At 49.0% G+C, this 19,850-nt stretch overlaps 1 protein-coding gene across 3 annotated transcripts in view; it reads left to right on the top strand.

Annotated features, from left to right (window-relative positions):
- Nucleotides 1-19,850, top strand: part of LOC118513468 (signal-induced proliferation-associated 1-like protein 2) — an 84,796-nt gene that overhangs the window by 62,962 nt on the left and 1,984 nt on the right. For all 3 annotated transcript variants that reach the window (XM_036059260.1, XM_036059258.1, XM_036059259.1), the window contains one exon: nt 14,855-19,810. In XM_036059260.1, coding sequence (XP_035915153.1) covers nt 14,870-19,810 — 4,941 coding nt within the window. In that variant the 5' untranslated portion in view covers nt 14,855-14,869. The remainder of the gene's footprint in view (nt 1-14,854; nt 19,811-19,850) is intronic.

The following is a 19,850-nucleotide window of genomic DNA, read 5'->3' as shown; positions in this document are numbered from 1 at the left end:
CGCTCACATCCAGGTAGCATTAAGCGTCACACTTTATAAAGCTATCAGCAGCAAGACCAAGCGGGTGCTTAAGAATGCTCATAACAGTTTAAAATTGGGCTGGTTTTTCTTTCTTCATAAATTACACGTCAGACAATTGCGTACACCTCTGGCTGACATAAGCTTTTAATGTCCAAAGTTATGTGTTGCGCAGTAAAAAAAAATGGTGTGCGCCCTGTTTGGTTCATCCATTTTAATATTCTGGACCGGACCATATAACGGGGCATGCATAAAATTGTCCCAGGCATATTAGTGCTTGTAGTAAATAATAATCCATGCGTACGATGTCAAAATGTCAGCAATGAGATATTAAATATTTACTGTTGCTTTTGTGTGTCTCGAGTTGAGATGTTGCACAAAGATGCTTGAATGTGTCTCCGTCATCCGCATATTCAGGTTCTACGTTACGGCGAGGTTTGTCCCGAGCTTTTGTGGCCGGATTACCCGATTGAAAACCTTCAACAAGACAAAGAAAAATCCAACCGCAACAACCAACCAAAGGTCATGCCCTCTCCAATGCTCTTACGTGAGCAGCCTAGGCGCAATGTATTCCAGGCCTCATTCTAAATCCCTTCTCGCCGTCCTGCTCCCGAAACCTTTCTAAAAGCCCGGCCACAACCCTGAGGGCAGCAGTAGTAACTTCACCGGGACCAGCGAAAATTCAACTCCCTTAACAATCCGCGCAGTGTAGCGCGCGGCGGAAGCGCAGCGCAAAGCGAATGAAATTAAAATGCGTAAACGATGAAATACATTTACACAAAATTAAAACAAAAACTACAACCACTCGGGAGAAGATTGACGGCTCCATCCGCCCGGCGGGAGCCGAGTCTGAACTCGGGTCGAACCCAACCCCGGCGCAGACTTCAGGGCCAGAACTATTCCTACTAGTTTCCCGACTGGTCCGAGCGCGTTCTGGCCGCGGTCGAACATATAAAAGCGGAAGGCACAGACATTAAACTAATGTAGGCTCGGCGAAGCTCAGGCCGCCCGTACTCTCTTTCGCTAGCGAATCTAGAATACATTCTGAACAGAACGGAAACCAAGGGTATAAAGGGAGAGAAAGCGAAGTGCTGGAGGAAGGAAAAGCGAGAACATTATTTTTCCACCAAAACCAACGAACGAGTTGGTCGAGTACGTTTGCTTGGCGTGGAGCTGAACTCCACTCACGAATGTTGTTTGACATTTGATCCAAAGATCACTTTATGTCTCACATTCTGTCTTCCGTATGTCTGGCGGGAGACCTGGAGAGTTCCTTCAACACACTCTGCTTTTGTGGTGAGTTCGATTTGGCAATGAGCACATCATTCTTCAATTGCCATATTTAGCCGGTCCTGTTGGGTGTACACATCGGCCAAACTTAGCATATTATCTTTCCTGCAACGATTCCCGTGAGTCGTGCTCCAGTATTTCGTTTTTGCATTCGCGCTTTTGTACCGGCGATCCATCCATCGGCACGTCACGGATTTGTGTGGCTAGTGTACTTGAAAGCAAAACGAGGGGAGAAAACAGCAGAATTTAGTACCGTTTAAAACATTTTATTTAAAGCCCATTTGTGGTGGTTGCGAAATTGGGCTCACTTAAGTGTGTTACTGTATTTCCCTCCCCTTCCCCCTCCAACCGTTTCCTTTGGTTTCAGCAATCTCAGCCATGTCTTGATGCTTTAGTCATGCCGTCACGAAACCATAGTACCCTGAAGCTTTAAGGAGAGTATGTCCCAAGGGTGATGGAAAGGACTTAAGCCATTTGATTGGGAATCGTGAGCTCTCGTTCGGGACTGGAAGTTGTTGGTCCGGTAGTGTCTGGGAGGAACAGTGTCCAAAGGAGAAGACAAACTTCATTTAAAATCACACGCGCGTTGGGTTTGCAGTTTTTTGAGGACTCTTTCTCTCTCTCGCTCGCTCTTTGGTTTCGTGCTGTAAAGTGCCTTCCGGTATGAATTCGTTTAATTCCGGCCTGAAGGAATGCAGGAAAATTGCTTTAAAATGCTTATTGCAGCCTGCACAGTGGTCCATTACAGCCAATCGAGGATCTGCAATAGGAATGCTTTGAGGGAGAAGCGGGAAGTTATGGCATATTTACAGGCCCAGTTCCCTGACATGACCGAATTCATGATGAGGAATCAATCAAGTCGTGATTGAAGTTGAGCGTTGCAGAAGTTTTCGAACTAATTGTGCGTCCATGTCAATCTGTTAATCCACTAACGGTAAGAATCATTTAGTGATACTGGAACGCGTCATCCGGAAAATACCCTATTGCCCTTCGTGGATTCTCGTACCCCGAGACAATTAAAATGAATGACAAGGTATCCATCTCGAGACAGAGGGAGCGAGATAGATCAAGACGGCAATCAATAGCGCGATGGGAAATCAACAGCAGTGGAGAGGTACACCTGCGCACATCATCAACTAATTGGTTCCTTTTTTGGACGATTTGTGAAGGTACAAATCATCATCCAGCGAACGAACGAACGAGCGATCGACAAACAGAGACACTGGCTGACCGTGGAGTAATTATTTCTCAAAACTAATAAACTAATAATCGCCTCAGCAAAGCTTGACTTCCGATAATTACAAGCGCTCTGCGATGGGACACGGAGAAGGTTTCCTCGGTCACGATGAAGCATCTATCGAGCTTTATGATGAGACCGCACTGTTTTACATCACTGTGTGGTAGAATTATAGTCGAGCGCTTGTGTATATCTCACCCGACATTATGTCACACCATCAGTTCCCGGTCAGGTATGACATCGCCCCGGTCTCACAGATGACTCACAGTCAAAACGTCCATTATGGTGGCACGTGTCTTCTAATAGCCGTGTTTATTTAATAACAAGTGAGAATAGATGTTATCTCCAATATTCTTCTCGCCGTTTCATGTCATTGTTTAACCTAGACCTCCTCGAACGTGCGATGTTTAGTGCTGCTGAGCCACAGAAGCCTCAGATTCGTTTTGCGATTGTGCTCCATACAATCGATCACTTATGCGATGCTCAATGAGTTGCTTTCCGTGCCCTGCGCAGAGGAGAATCTGTTAGGTTGGTTGCATGCGTTGCTTGGGAGTTCAGATTCCCCCGGGAAGGGGTGGAATATCGGATAATTTAATCTTTCCGGTCTGTGGCGGTGTTTGGTCGGTCGGAAATCGGTGAATCGAACTCGAACAGAACGAGTTAATTAGGCATCGATTTCCTGGGAGAGGAATTGAAAAGAGATAGAACTGGGAAAATAAGAAGTGAGTATGAGGCGAAATGACTGGACCAAGTTGGGGTAAAGTTGGGGTTGTGAAGCAGGGAGAGCTACTAGGAGAATAAGGGTAGCTGTAGTAGCTAGAACCTCGCAGCCATACAGCATCCAACACCGTCTTTTGAGATGATACGAAAAGGAAATTGATTCTTTCCGCTGTTTTCTGTCTGTGGCTTTCGGCCCAGAGTGCTTAAGGTATCGTGCCCGTGACGAATGCGATTATTTTTTCGCCCCTACTGATACCTACTCTGTCTGTCTGGTCCGGTTTATAAACGCGTCTTAAAGACGCCATAGTGTGGTTGGTTTTTGTTCCGCAGTCATCGGAAATGTAGATTTTTCAAGAATTCTCTTGGTTCTCTTCCTGCTTCTTCCCCAGCATTTGCTCTGCTATGTACGGCTGAAAATTGGCTAATGGGCGCTGTGGTTCGTGCCATGGCAAATTTCGAGAAAAACAGCTCCCTAGAGCAAAACCAGATAAACAAACAGAATTAACAATCGTTTGAAGAGGAGTAAATTTACGCGCCACAGAAAAAAAAGCGATAGACAAGCCAGCGGAACAAATTATGTGCGCGCTCCGCGGCTGCTCAGGGTTGAAATTGTATTCTGGCGCTGGGAATATTTTCCGGACATTGAAATGTACGCAAATCCCCTTGGCTTTGGCTGGTTGTGTGTGTGTTTGGTATGGTAAAGAGAGGTGTATGCACCATATTTCTGAAGAGCACCGTACTGTCAGCATTGTTCCCACTGGGCGTTAGGAATAGGCTCACGATCGCGAGTTGTTTAGTGGTCCAAAATTATGGATTCTAGACCGAGCACAGAAAAAGGAAGTGCTCGATCATTAGGGAAAAGCAAATTTAGGCGCGGAATGTTTGCGCATGCGCTTCCTTCTGCGCCCACTGAAAAAACTCATCCCCCGAAAGAAGGGGGCTTTATCCGGGTGAAAGGAATAGAAAACGTATTAATAATCAAATTATGCTTGGATGATGTTACTCCGTAGTCTAGGAGTTTACCCAACTACAGCTGCCTCGAATTTGCTTAATGTACCTTGGGAAACAAGTAGCCAAAAGCTGTGTTCTAATAGCCCTCCGGACAATGACAGACTCAAGTTCGTCGACTTTCCCATCGAGTTCTGTAGTGATTCTGTGAAGTCATCTTCGAAACATACACGGCGTATGGCGTAAGTATGGCTTCGGGAACAGTTTCTTGATCTCGGACGACCTGACACTTGAGTAAACACGAGGCTAAGCATGGGTTATTTTTTTGGGCTGGAATTCATGTTTGCCCTGTCTGTCAACGGGGTTCATTCATAAGCGGAGCATCATTAGAAGATTTCTCGTACTCGAGTTTCTCTCTTCCAGTGTCACCGGGGTAAGAAACAGGTTTCCCATCCGAGAACCGTGGGCGTATCCGCCGCCATTAAAGTCGTATAAGTTCTGATAAGACTAATTTAATAACCTCTTCAAGATTCCCGCCGGCTATGCTGTTCCTCTTGTTCTCCGATAATGTGGAGAACCTTCGTGTTTCTTTCTAGTATCAGCAAGAGCTTAGAAATAATGAAATTAAATTATGGTGATCCAATATCTGCTCTGTGTTGGAGGGATGTTCACAGCGATAGAATGTCCATTTTTTATTTGTAGGGTTCTCTTTAATTTTGTTTCCCCTACATTTCTTCATGCTCAAGCAGGACATTGGCCAAGGATAAAACAAATCCCGACCCGTGGGTTAGGCTATTGTTGCGGAAAGGAGAGCAACGATCTAGTTTGATCTAGTTTTGTTTTCTTCATCTCAGACAACCGTCTGGGGAAAAAAGTTAAGTTTCCTTTTTTTATTTGCCTGCCTTTCCTTCCCAGGACACAACAACACTCTTCAGGGATCCGGGACCTGCTCCTTCTTCGTCGCGAGCGTGAGACGATCGTAAATTATGATCGCAGACCTTTTTTTTTGTGTTTCGTTTTTCCTGCCAAGTGCGTTAGATGTTGCCTACAAAGAAATCGATCTGATACAGGAATAAGGTTGGGCAGGGGAATAAAATAAAGTATAATAATATGCGCCGACCCACGCGACCCGGTAATGACCCCCGGAGTTTGCGTGTGTGTGTCGGTCGTGGTTTGCGTCGCGTTTCCGGGGCGGCATTCTTGGCCCGAGCGGCTGCTGTTTAGTCCAGGTCAGGGTTTTTGAGGTTTTGTTGTCTTCCTCGGTCTCTTCTGTTGGTCCCTTGGAGGACCGTGTGAGCAGTGTGATGTAAATTATCGCCCTGTTATTGCTTCCACTTCTCACCCTTAAAGACGACGGAGCCGGCCGGTGATCTGACCGATTGGGGAAGGTTTTTTTTTTTGTTGACGGGATGATCGGGAAATGATGAGATGGCCGTCCACGCCTACTCTCCAGACTTGGATGGAGAGATGGTGTGTGCCTAATAAGAAATCGATTTGGTTAGAATGCCTTGAAGTGTTGTCGGGCGCGACGAGGAGTATGCGGATCCACTAAGAGTAATAGACGAATAAGTCACTCGTAAATGTCACGACTCGACTCGGTCTTTGACAATTTGATTAAGTTAGGGAGAATTGGAACTATAGATGCCGTGGCCGAAGACAGCGATGTGTAAATTGAATATCTCAATTTAGTTCGACAGTGAGAAATCTTCCACCAATTGACTGCAATTGACATCAATTGCGCTTGCGGATCTCCGATCGCTTCGGTATCCAGCGGAGATCCAGTAAATTCTAGGTCTAGCAGGAGGAGACATTCGCATATTATACAATATGGCCATAGGAAGGGAAAGCACTGTCCTTTGTGCACCAGCTGGTTGCGAGTCGGTGAGCTAAGGCATACAGCCCCACCGTATCGACTCAGCGAAAATCAACACCCAGCACGCGTCATCTGAGCCCAGACATCGAGGTCTGGTCGTTACAGTCACGATCATTAGTGGCAAGCGCGGGATGCCATGCATGTACGTCTACGTATCACGTACGTTTCGATTTGCTGATCAAGCGAGCGCTTTGCTTCCGCTTGCACTTTTTGGTTAATATTCTTTGGTTTTGAATGGATATCCATGTAGATAGGGAGGGTTTGCGGCTTTTGTTGGATAAGACGCACACAAGTTTTCGTTTGTAAATCAAGGCAACAGGCAAGTCCAAAGAGATTAACTCCAGCACAACTGAAAGAGGGATGTCTTTGTTTCTTTCGAATCGAATTACCTTTGTCGTCTTTCCCTGGAGTGTGTTAGTTACCGTCATAAAGTTCTATCGCTTCTAGCGCTTCTATATGCACCTCATCATAACTCATCGATCTCGCACCAGAGACACCATAACCATAAAATGACTCATAATTCAATCACTTAGATGTGGTTCGTGTAGGTGGTTGAGTTGCGGTTGGAGCGTGGTGAAAGAATCACACAACCGAAAACATTCATCAATATCTGTGTAAATCGTTTAAAAGCGAAAAAAGTGGGTTGTTAAACATCACCCATAATAGGGTGTCGATAGGATCGTCACTCCCCGTCCAAAGGTCCAAAGAATTGCTGCTACAGTGAATAATTGCTTTCGTTTCAAATTGAACCGGAGGCCAGGGGATGAACGGCAACAATTCTCCTGCAAACACTTAAAACTCAACAATCGGAATCCATTCTTATGGCTTTGGAGCTCTGGACGCAGACTTGGAACTTCAGTCTTCATTTCGTGTGTGGAAGAAGTGAAAACAACAAACACACACTGGAGACAACTGGAGAACATTCTTCATATGCGTAACCACCAGAGATCACGGTGAAGAACGCATTCCTTTTCGCTAGTTCTCTCTCGCGCTCTACCAAAACAATCGACTCATTATGTCGACACTTGGATGAATTATTCAAACGCTTTCGTCACGCGGTCTCGCGTTCTCGCTGGCTGGTGATGTTTCACAGACAGTCTTCCTTTTCATGCTGCTTTACACTATTCCCTTAGGCCTTCTCCAGAACTGATTGAAACCGAGTCTGATATTTGCATACGAGATGGGAAGGATTACGAGAAAGGCAGTGAAGAAAAATCTTTGGGACGTGACTCCTGGAGATTATCAACCGTGTGATGGTTAGCTGTGGGTGCCTCAGTGGTCAGGGAAGGAATGCGTTCTAGGAAACCCCTGCCCGGTTCAAGCATATGGCAGACAGAAACAGTGTTTCGAAATATTAAATTGCATTCCTGTTGCGAAAAGATCTTCCCTGGTCTAAGCAGCAGACCTACACAGTGTCTTGCCAGTTCCGGCCTACCACTGTTGCTTGTCTGTCCGGTTGGTAGCAAATTAAATGACAGTGTAAATCCACCACCGTACAACATGACACGCAACGCTGCGATATTGCGCCACGAACCACGACGCGCTTCTTACTGCTGCTGATCGTCTCAGACTTCCCGCAAGTCCAAGACGACACTCGAGACGCGCTTCAGGTGGCAAAATCTGTACGCCAATAACTTCTACGTCTTCCGCTGCCGAGAACCGCCAGCGACAGGTGAAAAATTCCAACACTATCTCGCACGACAATGGTGCTACGGGTGGAGAGTTGGGTGGGCTGAAGTGACCGTTTCTCTATTTTATTGCCCCTTCGTATGGGGTTGGGCGCGCCCGCTTTTGATCGTCCTTATTGAGCGTTGCGTAAGCTTCTGTACACGGTTGACGGTCCAACGGTTTGACCTGTGCATGATATCCGATTTCGAAACCATTCTCATTCTGTGTGTTCCGGTCAGTACCGTAATGTTTTGTAGGCAGGGTAGCTCACACACACACACACACACACACATTCCATTTTGCAACATACCTATTTTCTAATTGTCTTAGTCAAGCTTAAACAGGGGCTTGCAGTGTGATGCTTCCAACTGCAGCAAACAAAGCACGTTTATATGGGAGGGATGGAGAGTAGCCGGGTGGGTACCGTGATACCGTTACCGAGAGTTACTGTCGCCCTGTGTCAATTAATGTTCCGAGCCAAATGGTTTGCGTCAATGCCAAGGCTCTCCTGCTAGGAACTAATGTCTCTCGGAGTAATGCATGGTGAGAAGAATGCAAAGAATGTACACTATTGAAGCGAGTTTTTGCTATGCTTCTCGTGAACGACGACTATTGACATTCTTTCGATCTTTTGAGTCGCTCGATTTGTCCACAATTGCCGATCATGTCAATAGTGATCTGAAACCCGCAATGCTCTCTTCTAGGGGTCTCATAAGTCTTCCGCATCGTTCTGTCCGTACCGACCAAGCTAATGTCAAGATGAGGCCTATAAAGAAAGGACAAATTGCTCACAAATAAAGATGTACGATTCCGGTTCGGAGTTGTTTGCCCCGGCCGTACCAGTTTAATATTTGAATTGCTTTAACTCCGACTTGCTGCTGTGTGAAGTTGTTTATATGTGGAGTCACCACCAGGGCGTAATGGAAATAAGCCAGTTAGAATGTAAACAAGGCGTTGTTCTCATTCTCGACCCAAGTGACTACGTCTAATGCAATGCGTCTAATGAAAGTAATATGGAAGCTGATCTTTCTCGTGTGGTTCTTGTTCGCAAATGTGCTTTGTTCACCTCCCCGCATGTATGGGGTTAGAGCGCGATTATTAAGAGCCGACCGATCTCCTCCACGCACAGTGCGCGGCTGGAGAGATGTTAATGGGCGGCTACTGACGGCGACGCCTACATAAAACTTCAGCGACTTTGGATTGTCGTAGGGTCGTTGGCCTCGCCTTTATACACACGGTGTTCTATAGTGCGTTTCTTTCTGTGCAAAACAGCACGCGCAAAAACTGGCATTGGCGCCAGACACTATGCTCAGACAGAAAATGAAGAAATTCTGGAGCAGTGGACTTTCTGGAGCGCGGTGGTTCCGTTTTGTAGTGGAACCGGTTAGATTGGTGAGTCGCATATTCGCTTTCCAGTGATGATCGTGTGTAAATTTCTCGGCTGGTGATGAAGAATTTCCTTTTTTTTGTTTGGCTAAAAATCACAAAGCAACAGGATTGTTTTTGAAGAATCAACGTCACACAGCCATTCCTCGATGGGTTAAACCTTGGACGACAAACGAAGGGCGGTCATATATGTGCACACCGCGCGGTAGGAACGGTAATTAAAATGTGCGATGACCATGTCAACGGTTTAGTTCCTCTTCCCTTGAGGGAACGCCAACACACATCGTCACCACGAGGCGGCGGTTAGAATACAAAGATGGCCGCCATTTGGTCCACGCTTCTCCATCACGTGGGGGACTACTACCGGACATCGTATAAATACCCACCGACGCAAATCGCAATCGCCCGTTTGTGGTTGATTGAGCTGAAACGCGCCGGGAACTGGGAACTAGGCCACAGGGATAACTTACAAACACTACAACAACCGAGCGGGATTAACTTGCATCTTTTTGGCTAAATTCTACACCGAGGCTACCCGGGGTAAAAAGAGACGGATAGAACGGACAAAAGTTCTCACACCAACACCGCTGGTGGTGATGTGCCGTAGGTTGACGGGTGACTATTTTTAATTTTATTTGAAGGCAAACCGAAACCGTGACGCTACCATAATGAGATTATTCAATTCCACCCCGATATGGGTTGTTGCATGTGGTGTTGCGGTAGCCGCTTAAAACATGGGGGAGAAACGGTTGTGCCGCTGGTGTGTTACTACGGTAATTTATACCTGTTTTCCTCTTTTGCAACGCTAGAACGATGTCATAAAATTCTCGTTGCAGCAGCGTTTCTGTTTTGCAATTCTTCTTGCTGTGTTGTTTTCTTTTTTTTTTCTTCAAGAGACAGAGAAGGTACTATGGGGCTATCGGTGGGGCTAAAGTGAGTGGTTGCATATTTATGAAGTGCACAAGTGCACCATGTGCGCACTCGACGTACCCTCGGTTGCACCACTATCTAGAACATCTCGGAAGCAGCGAGCCATGATGCGTGTTTGACTTGCTCTGAGCTGGTAACTGATACTGCTGCAGTTGCGCGCGCGATGCACTGGGTGGTAGGTTTCGCTCCACACAGCATACAGTGCCACCGAGCACAGACAGACCACTTGTGTTCTATTCTCATCCGTTCTCGCATCTGTGGTGCTCTGATACGGTTCCGATACACCGTGCTCCACACACAAACTCCCGTCTATCGGAATGAGGGATCAGACATCGTTCACACCGGGGGGTGAAGTTATCCTCCGCCAGCGGGGGGGAAAAGACAGGTCTTGAGGATGGTCCGGAGTGTGTGACTTTATTTATTTATTTACTGCTCCACTGCGGGATGAGAGGGATGCAGTTGTGGATGTGTGATTCGTTACTTCATGATATGCATTACATTATGCTGATCTTTTACCAGTCTCCGCCACCAAGTTAGACCCGCCCTGGGAAGAGTTTTGGGAAGTCACTCCGTCGTCGCCGTGTGTGACGGAGAGTCGCTTTCTACCGTTTGAGGTTCTCCTGCCGAAGAGGGACATAATATTATCATATCACAAATTACTCTCCATTATACACAAGCAGACCACCCGTATAACGAGGACTGGAGGGACAGAGCGAGAGAGGAATCATAGAATGGATCAGTCGCTGATCCGTTTATTCGCCTGTGTAAAGGAGGGGACCACACACTGATGGATGAAGGAAGTCTTCGAGATGTAAACATAATCAGTACCATTTCCGTAGTAGACTTTTCTGTTCCTTTCCCGGATTGTTCTTACACAATACTGGCAATTGTGGCACCGATCGTCCATTTGCCTTTTTTAGCTGTTAGTGTCACTTGTGGCGATCATGAATAGTGTTCGTTTATAGGGGATCATGAAGATCTCTGAGGACATCCGGGAAGTGGGTACACACTATTTGCCAGCCTGTTTACTCTGATATAGGAATTGTTGGTGATAAGCAGTGCACTTCCTTTCGTTACAGCGAGTTTGTACACAACAGTTTGATGATTATTTTTCCGGGGCAGGATTTACTTCCTGTGTGCAATCTGCAGCCAGTAGAAACAGAACGGTATCTCTCATATCTCACTACTCGCTATGTTTTATGTACCCATTAAAGGACCCCAATATGGTAAATCCACTTTATTTCTTATTTCAAAAATGGATATCTTGCTTTAGCTTAACGGAAGAACCGATTCTACGTTGGAATGGTTACACAGTTACACCGACTGGGTAATGATCGCAAATCATTGCATCGACGATTAAATCAGACCGATTAAGTACCTGAGGGGGGGGGGGGGGGGGGGTGGAGTGTCTGATAAGGCAAAGTCGGAGCTCTGAGAAACGTATGGTGCTCCGACATCAGTCATATGGTTTCAGGGTAAACCACACAATGGCCGAACACCGTACACGAACATGGCCATCATCGAGGTGCATCCATACGCACACGATATGATGCCTTAAACGGCTCGTAATTGTTGTCGATGCTGTGTAAGGGCTAAGGAAGCCGCCGGGAAGGGGAAGCGCAGCGCAATGCATCGCAACATGATGAACACGTTGCTCGTCTCCACCTGTGCCGACAGAGGTTGGTTGGGATGGCGTAAGAGAGACGAAGCGCGCTAGACTCCAACGTTGGCCATGTGTGTATCGCAAACAACAACATATCGTGCCGTTGATGATGGTGCTTCTAGGAAGGTTGGTGCTGCCGGCAGTAACGCTTCAAGCTCCAAAGAAGGGACAAATAGTGCGTTGTGCAAATTCACAAGAAGCAGGAAGAAAAAAAGAAACCCCGATCGGTGTACAACAGTGCGTCGTGGTGATGGAGTTGATGATACAATATCCATCTCTCCCCAACCCTGTTAGTGGTGGAGACGCCGGCATATTATATTAGTGGTTACCAGCAAAGTCAGTACGGAGGCTTTGTGTCATCACAAGCCTCCAGCATTTGTCCACCGGCCGTAGACCATAATCATTCGAGGAAGAAGATGGTTTGTTTACGTTTTTTCTCTTCCTCAGTCTATGGAAAAGAGCTCCATAATGAGAGATGCAATGGGTCGGAAGATCTTGTTGTTGTGTGTGTTAGTCTCCGATGCAATTGTAATGCATGTTGGGATGGGTTGGTAAGACCGGTTGATGGATAGCACAGCCCATACTAAGATCCTCCATCTCAACGTACACGTTACTCGTGGTCGAAAAGCCAACCCGCTGGACCACAATACTCTTGCCTCGGTGCAAGCAAGACACTTTTTGGCGCGTTCTGTCTCGATGTATTTACGCGCGAGCTAAACACGTTTTCCTACTTTCGTCTTTAGCGCACCTTTTCCCGTCGGAGAAGGGTAAAAGTCCCCGGGAACCCAGTCCCAGTCGTTTGGTTGACTTTCTGGTAAGCCGGTTTGCTTCTCGATGGGCCGGTTTTGTTTGCTGACCCGTTTATGTGTACCGCGAGTACACTACCACCAAGTTTAAGGTCTCTTTGTGAGTGTGTACAGTCAGTCTGTACAGCACATCACCGGCAAGATGCGCATCTCTCAGCCACAGCCCAGACGACGCAAGTAAACGGGATCGGTGTGGGTTCTATGTACAGTTCGGGAAAGGTTTGTGTTTTAAAAGAAGAAGCCCCGTTACACACGTTTCGAGCTGTAGAGCATAGAACTAGCTGCAGCCATAGGCCATCTTTGCTGCGCATGTCCGGACGTCTTGGTTGTGACTGTACGTGATTGACACGAGAACCGGCCTCGAAGAACTTCTCGGTCGGAACAAGAACAATACTTCAATCGCGATCGGAAATTGCGCCCAATTCTTGATTGTTGTACAACGAATTAATCCCTATCCTTCCTTTCGCTGGTTGACCATCGTTCGACAGTTTAATTGGGGGTAAAGTCGATCGAGTAATTGTACCAGATCGATGACGCGGACACCTTGAAACACAGAAATTCTGGCGCTTGTTCTTCGCGGAAGTAAGAAGATCTTGATTCCAGCCTGGTAAGCAACCGACAGTGTAACCCTCCCACCAAAGGGAAAGCGTCGTCTTGAAGCGAACCAGAAAGAATCTCCCAGACACCACATCCAATCGATTGATCGATCTTGTGTTTGGGTTTTTGAGTGTACTGGCACCAACCCGGGCAAGTTTCAAGTTTTACTCTTCATGCACTTCCTTCTAACATGGCGGCGCACGTGATGCAGCTGTTGCAGCGGGGAAAAAGAATCCAAAGGATCATCACACAAATCTTCACGATGCCGCGGGTTATTCTCGTCTGTTGTACAGTCCGTCACCCGCTTGGTGCACCTTTACTGCTCTCGTGCCCAAGAATAGACTGAATGAGCAACGCCGAAGTTAAGAAGAACAAAACAAAAAAGTTAGATCCATCACAAATAGACATGATTGAGTCCAATTGCAGCATTGTTTTTTTTGTTTCGTTGTTGTTGTCTCGAGACGGTGGACGGTGATCCGTGGTTCTTAAAGTTGGTTCCCTTTTGAGCTCCATGAACCAACGTCCAAGTAAACGTGAACCAGCGTCGAAGAAGAATTCATTTGGTGGAGGTTTCGGAAATTGGAAGTAGAACCTTTATAATCATCATCCTGCTTTCATGATTGATGCTCGTTCGAATTCTGGCATCGGTCGGGCCGGTCGGTCCGTTTCGATGCTCAGCGCTTCATTAGCGGTGAATGGGATGTCTGAAATGAAGTGTTAATGTGCTATAAAATTAGATTAGATTGCAGACGACGCAGCGAATGCATTGTGCGCTCTGGGGCCGGTCTGGGCACGACCATGTTCGTAAAGATAATAACCCCCACGAGAATATTCGGAATGAGTTGGTCCCTTTTTATATCCTTCAAATGTCTAGCTTGGATTAAATGTTTAAAAATAAACCGTATCGAGTTGTACAAACATGGCTATGTTTTTTTTTTCTACTCCATCATCCTATGTTTTCTAATCACTCGCTCGTAACGAAACTCCCAGCGTGACAAACTTTCACCGCCAAAAAATATGTACATCATATCCAACACATGTGAATCAGATAAGGTCGCAGATTCACGTTTCCAAAAAAAAAGCACCATCAAGCTGAAGCTGTTTAGGTACGATTTGTTCCACGGGCTTCACTTCCGGGTCACGCTCGAACGAATGACAGCCACCACCGCCGATGGGTGATCACTGTAGCCTCCGGAAATTAAACCTTCAAACCTCCCATCCCTCAATGAATGATGAAGCTCATTTTGTAATGAGTACAAGCGTGTTTTTTTCCCCCTGGTTCGTCTACCGGTTTGTTGATACTTTTTGGAACGTGCAAGTGAATGGGCAGTACACGCTTTTAAGAGCCTTTTAATTTGAGGTTAAGCTTTTTCGGGGTGCGCGATTTGTGTGGTGGATCGACACAACATGCCCAAGTGTTTTATACGGGTCACACTTTTACGTCCTGCTTCCTCGGTGCGGCTTCTTCGACAATATTTATCGAGCTTTTGATGCGCCCTGAAAGACTAAAAACAATGCTCCACAATTAGGCCAACCGTTCAATGCGTCCGTTTACTCATGTCCGGTGGTTTTTTTTTGTTCGTGGTGTTGATTGATCGATCCCGCCTAGCGCTTTCTAGTTGGGCTTTGTGGAAAACGTCAGGTTGAAGTAAAATCCTAACATGAGATTTTCTTTCCTAACACGTGCTCTTTCTGTTCTTCCTCCAATCTCTTTCCAGGACTCTAGCAATGGGATGATAAATCTGGCGGAGGTCGGAGGTCCACCACCTCACATAAACGGCGGGCCAGCGGCTGGCTTACCGCACATGATGCCAACACCGGTAGTGGCCGGTGCCGGTATCGCCATGATGGGTCAACATCATCAACAGCAGCAACAACAGCAACAACAGCAGCAGCAGCAGTCTCATCCCCAACAGCGTCTCGTTGGTGGAGCACCCCATCAATTACCCCCGTCGGGTATGCATCATCCACATGGTCCACCTCCACCACCACCAGGAGTCGGAATGGGTGGGCCACCACCTCCACATCATCTAACACCGGGTGCCGGTGGTGGTGCGCCCCAGAATCGTACCTCGGCACGCGAACGAACCATGCATGCTGTTGAGTACTACAAAAGCAATGTCCGGCGAGCACGTGTCGAGGCTGGTTTGGCTCGGAATTCGCTCCACGAGCGATACTCCTACGTCCAGCGACAGATGGCCACGATGGGAAACGGGAATGGCGTGCTCGGTACCAAAGTCTCCCCTCACGGGCATACCGATCATCTGTACCGAAGCAATTCGAGCCTGGAGCTGATACACGACCACGGTGGTGCCGGCGGAATGCCAGATCACCTTCATCCAGGCGGTGGAACGAATCTGAGGCGCGAGTACGGTAGCCACGGTTCAATCGATGTGATCTCATCCGACCGACATCCGCACCATCACCATCACCATCCGGGTCAGGGTGGTGCACCGAGTGCAGGCGAAAGCTTTCTTACGATGCTGCAAGAGTATCAACCGTTTGGGCTGGATGGGTCCTCACTACTGTACTCGCTAAACAAACATCACACAGGGCATGGCGGCCACGGGGGTGCCAATGGAGGTACTGTTGCAGCTACGAACCCAATCACGCTTACCGGTGACGATGTGGTCGATCGAGGTGGCAATTCCAGTCCGAAGCTGCGGAATAAGTTTCACCGACTTTGGGGCTCGAGTAACGGAGCCGGCGCGGCTGGAAGCAATGGTTCGGCTAGTGGGAAACAATCGCGGCAGGTGGCAAATGGAGGGCCAGCCACTACGACCGCCTCGCTGGACGATAGTCAGCTATGTGCTGCATTGAACGCTAGTACGAGTTCTACCACCACGACTGTGTCCTCGGCGGATATCGAGGAACGACAGCGACGACGAGCGTTTGCTCATTTCGATTGCCGCTCCCTGACGGCAAACCTGGGATACGCAGCGAAATTGCGAGGATTTCTTCTGGAGCGCCGACGCAATACTACCACTGGAGCTTCAGCAGCGGCCACGTACGGAACAAGGTCCTCTACGCCCGATGGGGATAGCGTGGACGAGGACTACGGCGATGGACAGCAGAACGAGCTGTTGGAGAATTGTCCCTTCTTCCGGAACGAGATCGGTGGCGAGGAGGAGCGTGAGGTAAGCCTTACACGAATGGCATCTTCGACGACGACAACCTCCGGTGGAGCTGGAAGCGGACAGCAACGGCGAGCTATCCACCGGCCTGCACTTGCATACGGTGTGTCTGTGCTGGAGTGCGGAGCTAACGATACTCTCTGGAAAGGTTACACCTGCCCGTACCAGAAAGGACCTCGTCCTATCGAACAAATCGACAATGGAGCGCTCTACTACCGACAGCACTTTTTCGGCCAAGATCACCAAAATTGGTTCGGCATGGACGAACATCTCGGCCCGGTAGCGATCTCGATCAAGAAGGAAAAGATCAACCCAACGCCAGTGCAAACGCTCGCCCTACACGGCTCAGACGTAGCTCCGACGACAACGCACCCAGCCGAACAGTACCTGTACCGGCTGATTGTGCGCACCTCGGAGCTGCTTACGTTGCGTGGTTCGGTGATCGAGGACTCGATTCCGAATGCGCGCGGTGCCGGCAAGCACGCCAATACCAAAGAGATTCTGGAGTACGTTGCGCCGGAAGTACAAATCGGCTGTCTGCGGTTGGCCGTCAGCTCGCCCCAGTGCGAGCAGCAGCTGCTGAAGCTGGACGAGCAGGGCCTAACCAACAAGTACAAGGTGGGCATCCTGTACTGCCGGGCGGGGCAATCCTCCGAGGAGGACATGTACAACAACGAGGAGGCTGGTCCGGCGTTCAACGAGTTCCTCGACACCATCGGACGGCGGGTGCGATTGAAGGGTTTCGAGCACTATAAGGCCGGATTGGACAACAAAACCGACTCCACCGGGACTCATTCGCTGTACGCGACACATCAGGACTGTGAGGTGATGTTTCACGTGTCCACGATGCTACCGTTTACGCCGAACAATCGACAACAGTTGCTGCGCAAGCGTCACATCGGCAATGACATCGTGACGATCGTGTTCCAGGAACCGGGAGCTCTGCCCTTCACGCCGAAAAACATCCGCAGCCAGTTCCAGCACGTGTTTGTGATTGTGCGTGCGGTGAATCCTTGCAGCGATCATACCCAGTACCGGGTGGCGGTTTCGCGCTCGAAGGATGTGCCCGTGTTCGGTCCTCCGGTGAAGGCCGGATCGCATTATCCGCGAGGGAAACAGTTTGCCGACTTTTTGCTGTCGAAGGTGATCAACGCAGAGAATGCGGCCCATCGGTCAGTAAAGTTTGCGATGATGGCGATCCGAACGCGCCAAGAGTACCTTAAGGATTTGGCCACCAACTACAGCACGGCAACGGTGGTCGAAACGGGACAACGGTTTTCAATCTTCCCGAGCAAAAAACGCGAACGTCCGACAAAGCCACGCTTCTCGGGCGATCTTTCGCAGCGGGGTGCCTTCTGTTGGCAGGTGGTATTGCACGACAGTGGCCAATCGACGCAGGTCGATTGCTTCTTGGGCATCTCGGCGGAAACGTTCGTGCTGATTGAGGAGTGCACGCGTCAGATCATCTTTGTGACTCCGTGCCGGGCCATTCTCGGGTGGTCAACGAGCCAGAATGCGCTGCGCGTGTACTACCATCAGGGCGAGTGCGTGACGCTTAATATGCGCGATACGGGCGACCGAGACGAGCAGCTGGAGGTGATCGAGCGGTTGCGTGCGGTGACGAATGGGTGCGGAGCGCTTGAGCTTGGCCTACGAAGGAATCCGATGGGACAGCTAGGATTCCACGTGCAGCCGGACGGTGTTGTGACGCAGGTAGAGATCTCGGGCCAGGCGTGGGCTGCTGGATTGCGACAAGGATACCGCTTGGTGGAGATATGCAAGGTGGCTGTAGCGACGCTGTCGCACGATCAGATGGTCGATCTGCTGAAGACATCCGCACAGGTTACGGTGACGGTGATTGAGTCGTTTGCCGACTTTACCCCGAGACGTGGTTGCACGCTGCAGAACTGTCGGTTCAATTCGATCAACTACGAAAGCGAGTACGACAATATGATGCTGGAGGGTGGCAGCGGCAATAAGAATGGTACTAGCGGACAAAGTGGTGGAAATGGTAGTACCAACAGCAGCAGCAGCAAGAAGGTGGTCCCAGGCGGTCAGCTCCAATCGTCTGCCAGTCATCGACGTCGCTATGAGCGTAACTTTTCCCCGCCACGATCGAGCAACAGCTCGGGATATGGCACGGGAAGTAGTAGTCGATCGTTTACTGCAGCTGTTGGTGCCGCTGGTCAGCAGGTAGCTGCAGTTGCGCAGCCAAACGGACCGGATATGGGTACACTGACGTCCTCCTCGAGTGGCCACTCGTCGAACGATGAACGCTGGTACGATGTGCTTGATCCACCGCAGGAAGCATCCTCCATCATGGCGGGCCCTCCATCCGTTGCTTCCGATCCGAGCGTTAACTACCATCATCCGAAGCTGACCGCATCGAGCAATTCGCTTCCTCTCGCCGGATCCAGTCCACGGCCGCTTTCGCTGCACAATGACAGCGGTGGACAGTCACCGTCGCGCAACAACGGAGCAGGCCAAACAGCACCGTCGGGACAATCGGTGGGACGCGATAATTCGGCAAACATTGCGATGTTGAAGCGTCTCATCATAGCGGATTCGGCGGCAAATGGGGCTATGGAAGGAAACGGAGCACTACAACAGCAGCAGCAGCACCATGCGGAACCTTTGTACAGTAGCTCGTTGAAGAATCTTTCCAACCATCATCTGCTGATGACGGCTGCTGGCGGTAACCACGTGGAGGAGGATGAGCTTTCCCGACACAACTCACCGCAGCTGCGACGATCCGCTACCACGACCAACATATACGGTATCAATGGCAAGAAAGCGAACGGCGGTGTGGCCAATTGCTCGGGCAGCAGTGCTTCGAGCAGCCGGAATAATAGTCCACGACCGAATGGTGGAACTGGGGAAACGGCAAAGCTGCGTAGTGGAGCTGCGTTAAAAGGTGGAGCCCAACATCATCCGCAGAGGAACAGTGTAAACTACACGACCGGAAGCACACTGCAGGAAGATCTGATGAAGCTGATCAATCCGGACTACATTGCGAACGACGATAACTTCAACTCGGGCGGTATGGAGCGTATGCAGAAGGGACACCAGAACAGCCACAGTCTCGGGAATATCGCTAGTTTGGCTGGTGGGCTGAAACCGATCCCGCAGAAGAGTCGCTCGCGGGAAGGCGTTAATCTCGGCTCAAATCAACAGCTTTCGACTGCTAATGGAAATGGACTAAAGTTGGCCAATGGTGGTGGTGGTGGCGGCGGAGGTTCGAACAGCCCGAGTAATGGTGGTGAGGAGGACGTTATCTTTACAACGGCTCGCCCTGCGACGGTCATTTCGTCGACCACGTCCAACAGCTCCAGTCCGGCTAGCGAGCTGCTGCTTGGGAAGCATCACATGAACGAGGATCATCTGAAGATGTCGCCTAGCAGGAAGCAGCAGCAACAACAGCAGCAGCAATTTGTGAATGGCGGCATCTTGAAGAATGGTGGAGGCAAAATCCCGCTCCCGGACATGAAGGAGATGGATTGGAGCAGTCTGGTGGACACCGCAACCAAAGCAATGACACAGGTGAGTGTTGTGGAGTTGGTGGTGGTTGTTGGTATGGAGG

The sequence above is a fragment of the Anopheles stephensi genome, chromosome 3 (genome assembly GCF_013141755.1).
Source record: "Anopheles stephensi strain Indian chromosome 3, UCI_ANSTEP_V1.0, whole genome shotgun sequence".
In the NCBI taxonomy this organism is placed as follows: domain Eukaryota; kingdom Metazoa; phylum Arthropoda; class Insecta; order Diptera; family Culicidae; genus Anopheles; species Anopheles stephensi.
Note: the sequence above shows the minus strand (reverse complement) of the source record. Positions and strands in the feature narration are given on the sequence as shown.